Here is a 17,267-nt window from a genome sequence, read left to right on the forward strand (position 1 = left end):
AAGCCCAGCATAAGTGCCTATGTATTCATTCATGAATTGGACAATATCCAGACCAGAGTTTCATACTACAGGTCAGCCATACATGCCATACAAAGGGTTACCAGCAAATATAGGACACAGCACTTCTGCTGAGCCAGGGAAATATTTGCAGTTCTGCTCACATTCTCATAGGATATTTACAGTAACTGAAGTGAAAGTTAGTTATGAAATCATAAAATAGAGACCACCCTATCACTCTCGCAATCATTCTTAAACTACACCACACACATATCATTCAACTGTGGCAAGAATTCAAAAACATTTAAAAATTAATACTAATGGTTCTACTACATTGCTTAGGAGCGGAGGATGAAGTTGGACTGTGTGTCTCGCGAGGCTAGGAGAGTGGAAGGTAGCGTGAAGCTTAGGGTAAAAATGGATGATGCACTGAGGTTTGCAGTGTGTGGGAAATGGGACCAGGTTTTAAGGGCAAATTTGCTTTAAAAAAGAAAATTTAATTAAAAAAACATTAAATTTGAGAGTGGAGCACTGGTGATCTCAGAAGTAGAGTACAGCCAGAGATGGGCATGAGCGCAGACTCATTAAGTCAAGTCCAACACTTGCAGAGGCCCAAGCATCTGTACACAGTGGCCCAGAAATTCGGGTCGGGGGTTTCCCGCGGGTGCAAGCCCCTGATCTGCACTTACCTTGCGTGCCGGCCGTTGAGCTGTGGGCCCCCGTGGAATTCCGATCCGGGGCCTGGTCCAGCTGCCGGCGCGCAGTGCTTGCGTATCCCAGGGGCGCAGTTAGTTCGATGCGTCCCCTGGGATCATGTGGGCCATGGGGAGCCAATCGGAGCAGGGAATGCTCCATTCATAAGATTGACAGGAAGAGCTTATAAATACTACGGCCCCAAAACAGCACTAAATCTTCAAATACATTTTTAAAAAACATCACATTTTTTTATAAACTATAAATTACATGAAATAACTATTTTAAACAATAATTTAAATTTTTGAAAAAAATAATTTTATTTTCTAACGGGGCTAAAGATAAACTTACAGGAAACTTTCTGGTATCCGGCACGGACGGGACCGACGTGTTGCCGGTTCATCAACAATTCCGGATAACCGAACGCTATAGTAAAAGATACGGAGCTCAGAGCTCCGTATAAAGCAACAAACCCCAACAGCTTCAAAACAATCGGCACAAGTTGCAAGCGTCTCTGTAGCTTAGCAACAGCTTCAGCTACACCCTTGCACAGCAACAAATGGAGTAAAAAAAAAAGTAACAAAGTAAAAAAAGTTACCTGAACCGACTCCTGAATTTTGCTGGTGGATAGAGCGTTCCGGTTATTTAGGGGCCAGTTAATCAAAAGTTTCCTGTACCTTGCTTTAAAGTATTTAAAAATAATAAACCTGTGGAAAAAATGTTTTAATTTTAATTAATTCACCAATGACCTTGTAAAAAGCAGGCCTTGCGACTGCTTTTTGCATGTCTAACTTCTGGAGACTTACCCTCCCAGGAAAACCTGCAAAAAAAAAACGAAGTTCGATGCGCACGCGCAGCCTCTCCCGCGCACGCATTCGACCTCTGAGCCCCTGCTTTCAGGGGGACGGAAGTGCCGGTTTCCCGCGCATGCGCAGTGCATGCAGGAAACCGGCACTTCCATTGGGCTTACGGGTGAGTACCCCATGCGTACTCACCCGTGGAGACCCGAATTTCTGGGCCAGTGTGTTTGTCAATAGAGTTGCAGGTTTTTTCAGGTAATCTCTTTGCCATTTTATACCAAAGAGCACACAATAATCCATTCACCTCAGAATTCACATTTAATATAACACTATTATCTGTATCTTGGATTTTTTCCCTCGCAATGTGATTGGATAGCGTTCATTTTGGAGGAATGTAATTGTGAAGAATACTCAAGTTGAAGAGAAAGGTTTGGCTTTGATGGCTAACCAAAGTAGAAAGTAATCAGTTGAAAGGAAAAATTACACAGAGATTTAACCAAGCCATAAAAACTCAACATTAACATTAAATTGATACACAGGTTAGAGAAGTATGATTGGCACAAAAAAAGGAAGATTAAAAAAGATAAATGGGGAACTGTTTTATCACCAGGGCTCATCTCCCTAACTGATGAGATAAAGGCCTAGAAATTCAGTTGGGCGCGCCAGCCGTTAGCGCCTTAGGGAGAGTAGATCTCGAGCGCTAGGCGCTTATCGCCCGGGCGTAGCGCGATCTGCGCCTCTCCCCAACTTCAGGACACATTTAGCGCCGGCGCAAAGTCTTAGCGCGCGCCCTGCTGCGCGCGCAGATCATGACGTCATTTAATAGTGCAACGCCCTTTGTGCGCCCCAAACCGGAACTTCACTCGCGCCGGCCCATTGTGCTCCGGGCGTCCCGAGCGACTGTGAAGTGGAACGGTACACAGGCCAGCCGGGCCGGGGGGAGCGCTAATTAAAGGGCACTTACCCAGCAGTATAAAGGCCAGCCATTTTGCAGCATTCACTCTTGTGCAACGTTTTTTTGGACAGAGACCAAGGAGGAGAGTTTACTGGTTTGGACCAACACTTGGACAGGTATTTTTGGCTCAGGCCAGAGCTTACCAATTATCTTTGCCTTCATTCAGAGCTCAGTGTTTGCCAGCATATAATGGGGGCTGCATTGGGTGGCAACGCTGAATTTCAGCCTTATGCCAGAAGGGCTTACAGACGCCGTGAGAGAGTGGCAGCCCTGGCTAGACGCAGAGGGGGCAACAGGCGTCGCCAACTGAGGCCTTACCCACGCAGGGTATACCGCCAGCAGACCTCCTATCTGACCATGTCTGCCGCGATGTGTGTTAGGAGGCTGCGATTCCGAAGGGAGGTGGTTGCAGACATCTGCCGGCTGCTTCAGAGAGATCTGCAGCCACAGCTGATGCGCAGGACGTCTGTCGGTGGCAGTGAAGGTGACGGTGGCTCTCAACTTCTATGCCTCCGGCTCCTTCCAATCCGCTACTGGGGACATCGCTAACATCTCCCAGTTCGCCGTGCATTGCTGCATCCGCCAGGTGACCGAAGCCCTTTTCAGAAGGAGACATCAATTCATCTCCTTCCCCATGACCCTGGACAAGCAGCAGCAGCGTGCAGTGGGGTTTGCAAGAATAGCGGGCTTCCCCATGGTGCAGGGCGCCATTGACTGCACGCATGTGGCTTTGCGGGCACCTCTGGAGCATGCCGAGGAGTACCGCAACCGGAAGGGCTACCATTCCCTCAATGTACAGCTGCTGTGTGACCACAGGCAGCGCATCCTAGCTGTCAATGCCCGCTTTCCAGGCAGTAGCCACGATGCCTTTATCCTGCAACAGACAACTGTGGCTGACATGTTCCAGGCACAGCCTCCCCCAAGAGGATGGCTTATCGGGGACAAAGGCTATCCTTTGTGTACCTGGCTCATGACCCCGCTCCGCGCGCCCACGACCCCTGCTGAAGAGGCATACAACGAGAGCCATCTAGCGACGAGGAACCTCATAGAACAATCGGTGTGCTCAAGCAACGGTTCCGCTGTCTCGACCGCTCCCGGGGAGCCCTCCAGTATTCGCAGGATCGAGTCTCCCAATTCGTCGTCGTTTGCTGCATGCTGCACAACCTGGCTATCCGCAGGACTCAGGCACTGCCACCTCACGTTGGACCACCACCTCAGGAGGAGGAGCATGAGGACGAGGAGTACCAGCCCAGGAGGGACGCACAAGGTCCAAGGGCCGCCCGTTGTCGGCTTATTGAACGTCACTTCTAGGCCCCCTGTCAGGGAATGGCTTGTGCCAATGATAGAACATGATTGCAGCCGCTCCGCAAGCCCTCAGCCGGTTAAGGCAACAAACACTTCAAAGATCAAACATGGACAATGTGAATAAATAAAATGCTTTATTGTACAAACTCTGGGCCCTTCCCACATGAAAACCAAAAACAGATGAAACCCCCAAAAAACACTCAAACACATTACTCGCTCCCACAACCTGGGGAGGATTAACAAAATAGGGCAACTAAAATGGCCGTCATTCTCGGCCTTCGTCCAAAACAAACATCACATCATCAGCCTTCAAAAAACAAACATCCAATTCTCGGCCTCAAGAAACAAACACAAATGGCCACACATTCGACTATTTGGCCCGCTAGGGCGATGCCTTGGCCATCTTTGGGTGGCCCCTGCCCGCCCTGCTGCTCCGCCTCAAAGTAAGGCCATTGGCTGCTGCAAGGCTGGGGGCAGGCTCCTGAGGGGCACATGTCGTGACGGCAGATGCCCTTGGGGGTCGGCCTAGTCGAGGTCTGGCCGTCGAGCGGCCGGCTGTTGCTTGCTGCAGCTGTGGCTGGCCAGCATCAGTCGCTGCAGCAGCTCCTGGCAGCTCCACTGGGGGAGTGGCAGTGGCGGCTGGAGGAATGGCGGCAAGCTGGCGGATGGCAGGCGCTCGCTGGTCGCCTGAGACACTGGCACTCGCCCGGGCCAGCACTGCAGCATGCGCACCAATCTGCCGAGGGACGGACCGATGTGCTGCTGCAGCGCGCCGGGTGCCCTGGCGATGCCTGGCTGACACAGCGAGTGTGGCAGCAGTGAGTGCCCGTGTTGACCTGTTCACTGACCGCAGCAGAGCAGCCAGTGACTGGACGGCACCACTAATCACCTGGCCAGTCGCTGACAGATCTGCCTGGAATTCCGCCCGACTGGTGGCCTCTAAGGGCCCGAACTCGGCCACACTCCGAGAGAGGGAATCGATGGACTCAGGCAACCGTGCCACTGCCGCCATGAGCTCCGTGTGCCGGCGCTCCGAGTCCGCGGACAAGTCTTCGAGGCGTTCCATCTCCTCGGCGAAGAGCATCTCCTGACTGGAGGCCGGACTCTCCCTCTGGGGAGAAGGCCGCCGAGCTGGCCGACCCTTCCTGCGTTGCTGGAGGCCGCTGGGCCCAGCAATTGGACTCCCCTCCGACGCATCCACCCCTCTGGGGAGAAGGCCGCCGAGCTTCCACCCCCCTCCCGCCTTTCTGCAGCACGCAGGTCCCAGGAGCTCCCCTCCCCTTCGACACTTCCGCCACGCTGCCCTCCAGGGAAGACGTGTCCCCTACATTGGCCTGGGTGGCCGCGGCTGAGGTTTCCCCTGATGGGCCGCCTTCCTCTTGCTCCTCCTCCTGCTCCTCCTCGGAGGGTCTGTCACTGGCAAGTTGAGGGACCTCCTCTTGACCATCTGAAAGCAGGAAGGCACAAGAGTAGCTTTAGAGTGAGGAGAGGGCGCCAGTGCGGGATGCACGAGTGGTGGCATTCAGCGCATTGGTTGGACAGTGGCAAAGGATGTAGATCTGATGCGCAAGTGGGACGAGAGAGGTGCAAAAGGTGATGTCCTTACCATTGCTGCCCAGAACAGGGTCGGCATCTCCACATGCAACGGGCCCAATCACCCGGCCACCCATGAGGCGCTCCACGCGATGTTGCAGGTCGGTGAGTGGCTGGATATGGGGTCGTCCTCCCCCGGTCGCAGTCCGGCTCTTGCGATTATTCGCCAGCTTGGCCTGCAAGAGAAAGGACGGCCTCTAAGTACAGTGTGTCGCCGTGATCTTGTGTGCACTGCCTCCCATGGTGGAATAGCCTGGCCAGTGTGTCGCCATGATCTGGTGTGCACTGCCTCCCATGGTGGAATAGCCTGGCCAGTGTGTCGCCATGATCTGGTGTGCACTGCCTCCCATGGTGGAATAGCCTGGCCAGTGTGTCGCCATGATCTGGTGTGCACTGCCTCCCATGGTGGAATAGCCTGGCCAGTGTGTCGCCATGATCTGGTGTGCAATGCCTCCCATGGTGGAATAGCTTGGCCAGTGTGTTCCGTGCAGAATGTGCAATTGATGCTCATGCCTGGCCCATAGCTGCTGGATGAAGGCTGGCCATTAGAGCTTTCAGGTCCCTTTGCCCATAATGTGAGGTGCACATGCAAGGATGAGGAGGTCATTGGAAAGGGTACTCACCCTGACAATGCGTGTGAGGTCATTTAACTTTTTGCGGCATTGGGCACCGGTCCTGGGGACGTCGCTGTTGGCTGACAGCTTGCTGGCGACATGCCTCCAGGCTCTCCTGTAGACGCGGACCGTTGCCTTCTTGCCATTGTCCGGGTACAAAACATGGCGCCTCTTCTCCACAGCAGCAAGCAGCACACTCAGATCACGCTCTGAGAAGCGCTGCGCAATTTCACGGGCCTTCTCCATGTCTTCAGGCGCTATTTGGGTCCAGCAGCAGTGTTCAGGCCTAGCTGGAGGGCTCCACTATCCAGGGCGTGGCAGCAGACACAGTTGACCCTTCCCCCTTAAGAGCTGGCCGGCGCCAGGGTGTCTGCTGTCAATCACGAGATGGCCGCACCTGCGCTGCGCCCGGCCTCAGCGCTATCGATCACCACCTCCGGCTTAGCGCCCAAAGAGAGGCGTCCAGCAGCAGTTTTAGCGCTCGCCCGAACTAGTAGGGCGAAGCTAATGAATATCGGAGAAGTGACCTAGATTTGGCGGCGGCCGCAAACTTTAGCGGACGCCCCACTTTAGCGCCCCAAAAGTGGCGTCAATGAATTTCTAGGCCAAAGTCTCCTCTTTGCCAGCTGTTAAGGTCCCATGTGAAACAAATTGGGGAAGTCTCAACCCACAACTATAAATCATAGAAAAATAGGAGCAGTAGACGACCATTCGGACCTTCGAGCCTGCTCCGCCATTCAATATGATCATGGCTGATCCTCTGTCTCAATACCATACTCCCGCTCTCTCCCCATACCCTCTGATGCCTTTTGTGTCTAGAAATCTAGCTATCTCCTTCTTAAATATATTCAGTGACTTGACCTCCACAGCCTTCTGTGGTAGAGAATTCCACAGGTTCACCATCCTCTGAGTGAAGAAATTTCTCCTCATCTCAGTCCTAAATGGCTACCCCGTATCCTGAGACTGTGACCCCTCGTTCTAGACCACCCAGCCAGGGGAAACATCCTCCCTGCATCCAGTCTGTCTAGCCCTGTCAGAATTTTATACGGTTCAATGAGATCCCCTCTCGTTCTTCTAAACTCTAGTGAATACAGGACTAGTCGATCCAAGCTCTCCTCATAAGACAGTCTGCCATCCCTGGATCTGCTTCTGGGGAAGGTGGGACTTGTACAAGTCGGACAGGTTGCACCTGAACCAGAACGGGACAAATATCCTTGCGGGGAGGTTTGCTAGCACTGTTGGGGGGGGGGGGGGGGGTTAAACTAACTTGGCAGGGGGATGGGATACAGAGTGGAGCTATAATAGGGGGTGATGTACAGCCAAATATAGAGGAAAAAACAAGTCAGACTGGAAGGCAGAGCAAATATGTAGCGACACAAGGGAGTAGGGCAAGGCTGAATGGCATTTATTTTAATGCAAGGAGTCTTGCGAATAAGGTGGATGAACTGAAGTTGTTGATGAACACATGGGAGTATGATATTGTTGCTATCACGGAGACATGGTTGAGGGAGGGGCAAGACTGGCAGCTCAATATTCCGGGGTATAGAATCGTCAGGCGAGACGGGGGGGGGGGGGGGGGGGTAAAAAGAGGGGGTGTCGCAATATTAATTAAGGAGTCAATTACTGCTGTAAGGAGGGATGATATATTAACAGGTTCCTCTAATGAGGCCATATGGGTAGAACTTAAAAACAAAAAGGGGGCAAGCACTTTGCTGGGAGTGTACTATAGGCCCCCAAACAGTCAGGGGGAGATAGAGGAGCAGATATGTAGGCAAATCTCAGAGAAGTGTGCAAATAATAGGGTAATAATAGTGGGGGATTTCAACTTCCCCAATATTAACTGGGATAGTCAAGAGTGTGAAAGGCTTAGAGGGTGCAGAATTCTTAAAGTACATAGATACATAGATACATAGAAGATAGGAGCAGGAGTAGGCCATTCGGCCCTTCGTGCCTGCTCCGCCATTCAATGAGATCATGGCTGATCCTTTAATTCAGTATCCCGTCCCCGCCTTCTCTCCGTAACCCTTAACCCCTTTTGCCCGTAGAAATATATCTAATTCCCTCTTAAATATATTTAATGAGCTGGCGTACACTGCCCTCTGTGGCAATGAGTTCCACAGGTTCACCACTCTCTGAGTGAAGAAATTCCCCCTCATCTCTGTCCTAAATGGTTTAGCCCTTATCCTTAAATTATGTCCTCTAGTTCTGTTCTCACCCGCCAAGGGAAACATTCCTTCTGCATCCAGTCTGTCTAGACCTGTCAGAATTTTATACACTTCTATGAGGTCCCCTCTCAATCTTCTAAACTCCAGTGTGTACATCCCTAAACTACATAGTCTCTCCTCATAGGTCATTCCCGCCATTCCTGGTATCAGCCTGGTGAATCGCCGCTGCACCCCCTCCATGGCAAGAACATCCTTCCTCAGATGAGGCGACCAAAACTGTACACAGTACTCGAGGTGTGGTCTCACCAGTGCCCTGTACAGCTGCAGCAAGGTATCCCTGTTCCTGTATTCTAACCCTTTTGCTATGAAGGCCAGCATACCGTTTGCCTTCTTGACCGCCTGTTGCACCTGCATGCTCGCCTTCAGTGACTGGTGTACAAGAACACCCAGGTCTCTCTGTACTTCCCCCTCTCCCAATCTATTGCCATTTAAATAATAATTTGCCCTCCCGTTCCTGCACCCAAGGTGGATAACTTCGCACTTGTCCACATTATAGTGCATCTGCCATTTATCCGCCCAATCGCCCAGTCTGTCCAAATCGCTCTGGAGCTTCCTGGTCCCTTCCTCTGAGCCCACCCCCCCTCCTAGTTTAGTGTCGTCTGCAAATTTGGAAATGCTGCATCCGACTCCCTGATCCAGGTCATTAATGTAAATTGTGAACAGCTGGGGGCCCAGGACAGATCCCTGTGGTACCCCACTTGTTACTGCCTGCCATTCAGAAAATGAGCCGTTTATTCCAACTCTCTGTTTTCTATCTGACAGCCAGTTCCCTATCCACGCCAATACTTTCCCCTTTATCCCATGAGCCTCAATTTTCCATGCTAATCTTTTATGTGGGACCTTATCGAAGGCCTTTTGGAAGTCCAGGTACACCACATCTACTGGCTCTCCCCCATCTATTCTACCAGTTACTCCCTCAAAAAATTCCAATAGATTAGTCAAGCACGATTTACCCTTTGTAAATCCATGTTGACTCTGTCCTATCCTGTCCCCATTTGCTAAGTGCTCCGCTATTTCATCCTTAATGATGGACTCCAGCATTTTGCCCACAACTGATGTAAGGCTTACAGGTCTGTAATTACCTGCTTTTTCCCTACCCCCCTTTTTGAATAGTGGGGTAACGTTAGCTACCCTCCAATCCATCGGCACTGTTCCCGAGTCTAATGAATTCTGAAAAATCATCCTTAGTGCATCCGCTATCTCTAGGGCCACCTCCTTCAGTACCCTAGGATGCATGTTATCAGGCCCTGGGGATTTGTCCACCTTCAATCCCTTTAGCTTCCTTAACACCATATCCTTAGAGATATTGATTTGCGTCAGTTCCTCCTTTGCCAATGTCCCTATTTTTCCCGATATCCCAGGGAGGTTTTTTGTGTCTTCCTTCGTAAAGACTGACCCAAAGTATGCATTTAGTTGATCTGCCATTTCCTTATTTCCCATTATATATTCCCCCGTATCTGACTGCAATGGACCAACTTTGGTTTTCACCAGTCTTTTCCTTTTGATATATTTATAAAAGCTTTTGGAGTTAGTTTTTATATTTTCCGCCAGCTTGTTTTCGTAAGCTATTTTGCCCCTCTTGATCATGCCCTTTGCCCTCCTTTGCTCTATCTTAAACTGTTCCCAATCTTCCGCTCTGGCGCTTTTTTTGGCTATTTTATACGCCCTATCTTTGGATTTTATGCTGTCTCTAATTTCCCCTGTTATCCACGGTTGAGTCACCTTTTTAGATTTCCTTTTATGCCAGATTGGTATAAACAATTTTTGCAATTTTGTCATTCTATCTTTAAATGTTTGCCATTGTTTATCTACCTCCAGTCCTCCCAGGAATGTTGTCCAATCAGACCTACTCAGTTCCCGTCTCATGGCATCATAATTCCCCTTGTTTAAATTCAGGACCTTAGTCTCTGAGTCAATTTCTTCGCTCTCCATTTCGAGTGAGAAATCGATCATGTTATGATCGCTCTGACCCAAGGGTCCCCGTACAACAAGATTACTGATTAGTCCCTTCTCATTGCACAGTACCCAGTCCAATATAGCCTGTTCCCGAGTTGGTTCCTCGACATATTGATCCAGATAACCATCCCTTAAACACTCAAGGAATTCCTCCTCCTCATTATTTTTACTGATTAGGCTAGTCCAATCTATATGTAAGTTAAAGTCACCTATGATGACAGCTGTGCTCTTATTGCACGCTTCTCTAATTTCCCTCGTGATGCCCTCCCTAACCTCTATTTTACTATTTGGAGGCCTATATACCACTCCTATTAATGTTTTTCGCCCCTCGCTATTTCTTAGCTCCACCCATATAGATTCTGTATTAACTGAGTTAATATCCTTCTTTTCAATTGCATTTATCCCCTCTTTTACTAGCAATGCTACCCCTCCTCCCTTTCTTTTTTGTCGATCCTTCCTAAATACTGAATACCCCTGTATGTTAAGCTCCCAGCCCTGCTCACCCTGCAACCATGTTTCCGTAATCCCAATTAGATCATAATTATTAACCTCTATTTCCACAGCTAATTCATCTACCTTGTTCCTGATGCTTCTCGCATTAAGGTATAAAACCCTCAGGCTTTTTTTATGCTCACATTTTTTATGAATTAGTTTGGCCCTTTGTTTTTTGTTCCTCACCCTTTTACCATTTATTTCTGTCTGCCTTTCACATCCAGGAGAGCTTTTTGAGCCAGCATGTAGAAAGTCCTACAAGAGAGGGGGCGGTGCTGGACCTAATTCTAGGGAATGTGGCCGGGCAAGTGGTAGATGTGTTAGTAGGTGAGCACTTTGGTGACAGTGACCATAATTCGGTGAGATTTAAGGTAGTCATGGAAAAGGACAAGGATGGACTGGAAATAAAGGTTCTAAATTGGGGGAAGGCCGATTTTAATATGATAAGGCAGGATCTGGCCAATGTGGACTGGGATCAGCTACTTGAAGGAAAATCTACATCGGAGCAATGGGAGTCTTTCAGAAAGGAAATTGAGAGAGTACAATGGCAACATGTTCCCGTAAAGGTCAAGGGTGGGACCAACAAGCCCAGGGAACCTTGGATGTCGAGGGATATACGAGAATGGATTAGGAAAAAAAGGGGGGCTTTTGGCAGATACAAAGGACTAAAGACAAAGGAAGCCCTAGAGGAGTATAAAAAGTGCAGGGGGATACTTAAAAAAGAAATTAGGAGAGCGAAGAGGGGCCATGAAATAACACTGGCGAGCAATATAAAGGAAAATCCTACGGTGTTTTATAAGTATATTAAGGGCAAGAGGATAACTAGGGAAAGAGTAGGGCCCATTAGGGACCAAAGTGGCAAGCTGTGTGTAGAGCCAGAACATGTAGGTAGGGTTTTAAATGAATTGATTGCATCTGTGTTCACTATGGAGAAGGACGATGTGGACATAGAAATCAGGCAGGGGGACTGTGATATACTTGAACATGTTAGCATCAAGAGGGAGGAGGTACTAGTGGTTTTAGCAGGCTTAAAAGTAGATAAATCCTCAGGCCCGGACGAGATGTGTCCCAGGCTACTATGCGAGGCAAAGGAGGAGATTGCAGGGGCTCTGACACAAATTTTCAGAACCTCTCTGGCCACAGGGGATGTGCCAGAGGACTGGAGAACAGCTAACGTAGTACCATTATTCAAGAAGGGTAGTAGGGATAAACCAGGGAATTACAGGCCAGTGAGCCTAACATCAGTGGTAGGGAAATTATTGGAAAAAATTCTGAGGGACAGAATTAGTCTCCACTTGGAGAGGCAAGGATTAATCAGGGATAGTCAGCATGGCTTTGTCAAGGGAAGATATGTCTGACCAATTTGATTGAATTTTTCAAGGGGGTGACTAGGTGTGTGGATGAGGGTAGTGCAGTGGATGTGGTTTACATGGATTTCAGTAAGGCTTTTGATAAAGTCCCACATAGGAGACTGGTCAGGAAGGTAAGAGCCCATGGGATCCAGGGTGCCTTGGCACATTGGATCCAAAACTGGCTTAGTGGCAGAAGGCAGAGGGTGATGGTCGAAGGTTGTTTTTGTGACTGGAAGCCTGTGTCCAGTGGGGTACCGCAGGGATCGGTGCTGGGTCCCTTGCTGTTTGTGGTCTACATTAATGATTTGGATGTGAATGTAAAAGGTATGATCAGTAAGTTCGCAGATGACACAAAAATTGGTGGGGTGGTAAATAGCGAGGAGGGAAGCCTCAGGCTACAGGATGATATAGATGGGTTGGTCAGATGGGCGGAAAAGTGGCAAATGGAATTTAACCCTGAAAAGTGAGAGGTGATGCATTTTGGACGGGCTAACAAGGCAAGGGAATACACAATGAATGGTAAGACCCTAGGAAAGACAGAGGATCAGAGGGACATTTGGTGTGCATGTACATAGATCCCTGAAGCAGCAGAACAGGTGGATAAGGTGGTTAAAAAGGCATATGGGATACTTATATTCTATGCCTCGGCTAATGAAGGCAAGAGCAGGGAGGTTACGATGGAGCTGTACAAAACGCTGGTAAGGCCACAGCTGGAGTACTGTGTGCAGTTCTGGTCGCCACACTATAGGAAGGATGTGATTGCTTTGGAGAGGGTGCAGAGGAGATTTACCAGGATGTTACCTGGGCTGGAGCGCTTCAGCTATGAAGAAAGACTGGACAGGCTGGGGTTGTTTTCCTTGGAGCAGAGAAGGCTGAGGGGGGACCTGATTGAGGTGTGCAAAATTATATGGGGCATAGATAGGGTCGATAGAAAGGAACTTTTCCCCTTAGTAGAGGGGCCAATAACAAGGGGGCATAGATTCAAGGTAAGGGGCAGGAGGTTTAGAGGGGATTTGAGGAAAAACTTTTTCACCCAGAGGGTGGTTGGAATCTGGAACTCACTGCCTGAAACAGTGGTAGAGGCAGGAACCCTCACAACAGTCAAGAAGCATTTGGATGAGCACCTGAAATGCCATAGCATACAAGGCTACGGACCGAATGCTGGAAAATGGGATTAGATTAGACAGGGCCTGATGGCCGTCGCGGACGCGATGGGCTGAAGGGCCTCTTTCTGTGCTGTATAACTCTATGACTCTATCCCAGGAATCAGTCTGGTGAACCTTCGCTGCACTCCCTCTATGGCAAGTATATCCTCTCTTAGGTAAGGAGACCAAAACTGCACACAGTACTCCAAGTGTGGTCTCACCAAGGCCCTATATAACTGTAGTAAGACATCCTTGCTCCTGTACTCAAATCCTCTTGCAATGAAGGCCAACATACCATTTGCCTTCGTAACTGCTTGCTGCACCTGCATGTTTGCTTTCAGTGATTGGTGTACAAGGACAACCAGGTCCCTTTGTACATCAACATTTCCCAATCTATCACCATTTAAATAACACTCTGCCTTTCTGTTTTTCCTACCAAAGTGGATAGCTTCACATTTATCCATGTTATACTGCATTTGCCATGTATTTGCCCACTCACTCAACTTGTCTAAATCATCTTGAAGCCTCTTTGCATCCTCCTCACAACTCACAATCCCACCTAGTTTTGTGTCATCAGCAAACTTGGAAATATTACATTTGGTTCCCTCATCCAAATAATTGATATATATTGTGAATAGCTGGGGCCCAAGCGCTGATCCCTGCGGTACCCCACTAGTAACCGCCTGCCACCCCGAAAAAGACCCATTTATTCCTACTCTCCGTTTCCTGTCTGTTAAGCCAATTTTCAATCCATGCCAGTATATTACCCCCAATCCCATGTGCTTTAATTTTGCACACTAACCTCTTATGTAGGACTTTATCAAAGGCCTTCTGAAAATCCAAATACACCACATCCACTGGTTCTCCCTTATCTATTCTACCAGTTACATCCTCAAAAAACTCCAGTAGGTTTGTCAAACACGATTTCCCTTTCATAAATCCATGTTGACTTTGTCTAATCCCGTTGATATTTTCTAAGTGTCCTGTTATCACATCCTTTATAATAGACTCGAGCATTTTCCCTACTACTGATGTTAGGCTAACCAGTCTGTAGTTCCCCGTTTGCTCTCTTCACCTCCTTTTTAAATAATGGGGTTACATTTGCCACCCTCCAATCTGCAGGAACTGTTCCATAATCTTTTGAATTTCGGAAGATGACAACCAATGCATCCACTATTTCCATGGCTACCTCTTAGTATCTGGGATGCAGATCAGCAGGCCCTGGGGATTTATCGGCTCTCAGTCCCATTAATTTCACCAGCACTATTTTTTTACTAATACTAATTTCCTTTAATTACTCCTTCTCACTAGACCCTTGGTTCCCTAGCATTTCTGGAAAGTTATTTGTGTCTTCTTCCATGAAGACAAAACCAAAGTATTTGTTTAATTGCTCTGCCATTTCCTTGTTCCTACTACTTACAATTCAATTCTAGTTACAGTTACAGAGGCCACAAGCAAAAGAAAAATGTTATTGCAGCTGGGGATAAAAATATTGCCAGGGCAGAATAGAGGCAGTCCGTAAGGGGGACCCCGAGCTTCTGGTGGCCTGTCACTTTAATTCACCGCTCCACTCCCACTCAGACCTCACCGTCCTCGGCCTCTTGCATTGTTCCACGGAGGCTCAGCATAAGCTCGAGGAACAGCACCTCATCTTTCGATTAGGCACTTTACAGCCTTCCGGACTCAACATAGAGTTCAACGATTTCAGATTATATATATTTTTATATTTTTTATCCACACTCTTTTTTTCTGCTCCCCCACAGGGCAGCTGTCTTTCATTCTGCCAGCACAATTTACACTTCATCTAGAGCCATCCTTTGTTTCTTAACCTGTCCCATTACCGTCTCCTTTAGCCTTGAATATCTCAATGTCTCTTAACCTCTTCCGTCTTCCATCCTATCACAGATCTTCCCTTTTGTTTTCATCCCCTCCCCCTTTCACTTGCTCAAAAATCTGTTCCATTTCCTGCTTTTTTCCAGTTCTGACAAAAGGTCTTCGACCTGAAACGTTAACTCTGTTTCTTTCTTCACAGATGCTGCCTGACCTGCTGAGTTTCTCCAGCATTTTCTGTTTTTATTTCAGAATAGAGGGTTGCTGATCGGTCCATGTCATACTGGAGACAAGTGAAAGTGTATTCCAAACCCTAACTATGACACATTTCAACTTGATGGGCATAACTGTTCACAAAAAATGCACACAGACTACACTGTACTTACTCACCTATTTCCTTTAGTGGTTCTACCACCTCCCAGTTAGGTTCAGAACGGAAGAACATAGATACCTGCTGTAAGGCGATTTCTGTTTAGTGAGTTAGAGAGAAAAAGGGACTGTAAACCTTTGCATATAAAATTGTTCAACTAGTAACACTGAAAAATAAGAGATCAGTATCAAACCACTAAGTAGCAAAGAATAACTTTAAAAACTTCTTCTAACACTGACTTTTACTTACTCTGCCATACCAGACAGGAATATGGCACATGAAATACAGTAGCTAGCAACTATGACTTAAGGGTTACTATTTATGGAGACTTAATTACAGTTTTATAAATCTCTTACTTGCACCATTAATTCAGCTGCAAGAACCTGCAATACTTTTCTCTAATCCTTTTAGTCTACTCAACTGTAAACAATAGTTGCCCCACAATGAAAGGTGAATTTTGATTGGATCGATAAAAAGAATTTCTAAAAGCAACAGCATTTATGCAACTGCAGTACTGCACTTAAATCATACACAACACATTTAAAAATAAACTCAAATTTGATCCCTCGTGTGCGCTGAGCTAGCCAATCTCAGCTGGGGTGGCAGAGGGCTACAATTGGCCTCAGGTTCCCAATCTAGGAACAAAAAAAAGTCACCAGCCAAACTTCCTGTTCCTGATTGCTTTCTGGAGATCTCTGTTGGCAGTGGGTGAGTGGACGATGAGCGAGAGTTGTCCAAGGCTCAGTGGTTTTTGCCCCACAGACATAACAGCTCTCAATGCCCAAGCTCAAACACAAAAGAATTGCCACTTGCACAAGGTACTGGATGACTGTTGGCATTGGCAAAACAGTAGCCCAAAATGAATCATTGTCTTAAAGGAGATGGCTAAGAGGAGGAAAACTGTAACTAGAAAGAAAAGGGAAATAGAACTAAATAAGTTGAAGCTTTTACTATTTTCAACTTATCTTTAAACAACATTGGCATTTCTAAAGGTGATATTTTTTTTATTCGTATCTGGGCATCGCTGGTAAGGCCAGCATTTATTGCCCATCCCTAATTGTCCTTGAGAAGGTGGTGGTGAGCCGCCTTCTTGAACTGCTGCAGTCCATGTGGTGAAGGTACTCCCAGTGCTGTTAGGGAGGGAGTTCCAGGATTTTGACCCAGCGACGATGAAGCAACGGCGATATACTTCCAAGTCAGGATGGTGTGTGACTTGGAGGTGGTGGTGTTCCCATGCGCCTGCTGCCCTTGTCCTTCTAGGTGGAAGAGGTCGTGGGTTTGGGTAGTGCTGCCGAAGAAGCCTTGGCGAGTTGCTGCAGCGCAGGTAATACTCTGTTTAGCAATAAGTTTAATTAGTCACTATTATTTTTTAAAACATAGTATTTGTATTTTGAGAGCTTTACTTACAGCAAGAAACCAATTTAAGTGTCTAAAGTACGTACTATTTGATAGAAGACGCAATTTGCAGTAACCAAACCCATCATTAAACCAACCCTCAGTAAAGCACACAAGTCTATTTTTGTAGTACTGACCAGTGTAGTTAGATGAGTAGTTGATAGGATCAAGAAATTTTTTAACCAGCTCACAGTTGGACAGCACATGCTGTGTTGTGATGAAAGTCAGGTAGTTCTGAAGTCCTCGTTGTCTTTCTGCTATGAACTCTCGATCCATATTTCCAATTAGCTTTTTGGGAGGTAGAGGTAGGGTTAGGCCTGAGATCTATAATAAACACATCAAATTAAGTGCAACTGTAAACATATTGATTACGTGACATATCAACATTATTCTATGTTTATGTTTAATAACAAATTCAGCTGCTAAAAATCAAGTTCCAGTTCGCTGTATATTTTCCAACAGTTCATAAATAATTGTTTAATAGCAAGTCTGAAAAGTTCACCTTGTCGCATAATTTACATTTGAACTAAACACTTTTGTCATCT

The 17,267-nt window shown here is 47.6% G+C and overlaps 1 protein-coding gene across 3 annotated transcripts in view; it reads right to left on the bottom strand.

The window, feature by feature from the left end:
* The window catches only part of pxk (PX domain containing serine/threonine kinase), a 71,403-nt gene extending 54,332 nt beyond the window's left edge, over positions 1 to 17,071 (bottom strand). For all 3 annotated transcript variants that reach the window (XR_015080036.1, XM_086001554.1, XM_086001553.1), the window contains exons 1-2: positions 16,860 to 17,071; positions 15,348 to 15,425 (exon numbers count right to left, since the gene is read on the bottom strand). Coding sequence is in view for 2 of the 3 variants with exons in the window: in XM_086001554.1 (XP_085857680.1) it covers positions 15,348 to 15,425; positions 16,860 to 16,998 (217 nt within the window). In the remaining variant the exon portion in view is untranslated. The remainder of the gene's footprint in view (positions 1 to 15,347; positions 15,426 to 16,859) is intronic.
* Positions 17,072 to 17,267: the final 196 nt, after the last annotated feature.

Source organism: Somniosus microcephalus, chromosome 11, assembly GCF_052327205.1.
Source record: "Somniosus microcephalus isolate GS21.2 chromosome 11, FLI_Smic_1.0, whole genome shotgun sequence".
Lineage (NCBI taxonomy): Eukaryota > Metazoa > Chordata > Chondrichthyes > Squaliformes > Somniosidae > Somniosus > Somniosus microcephalus.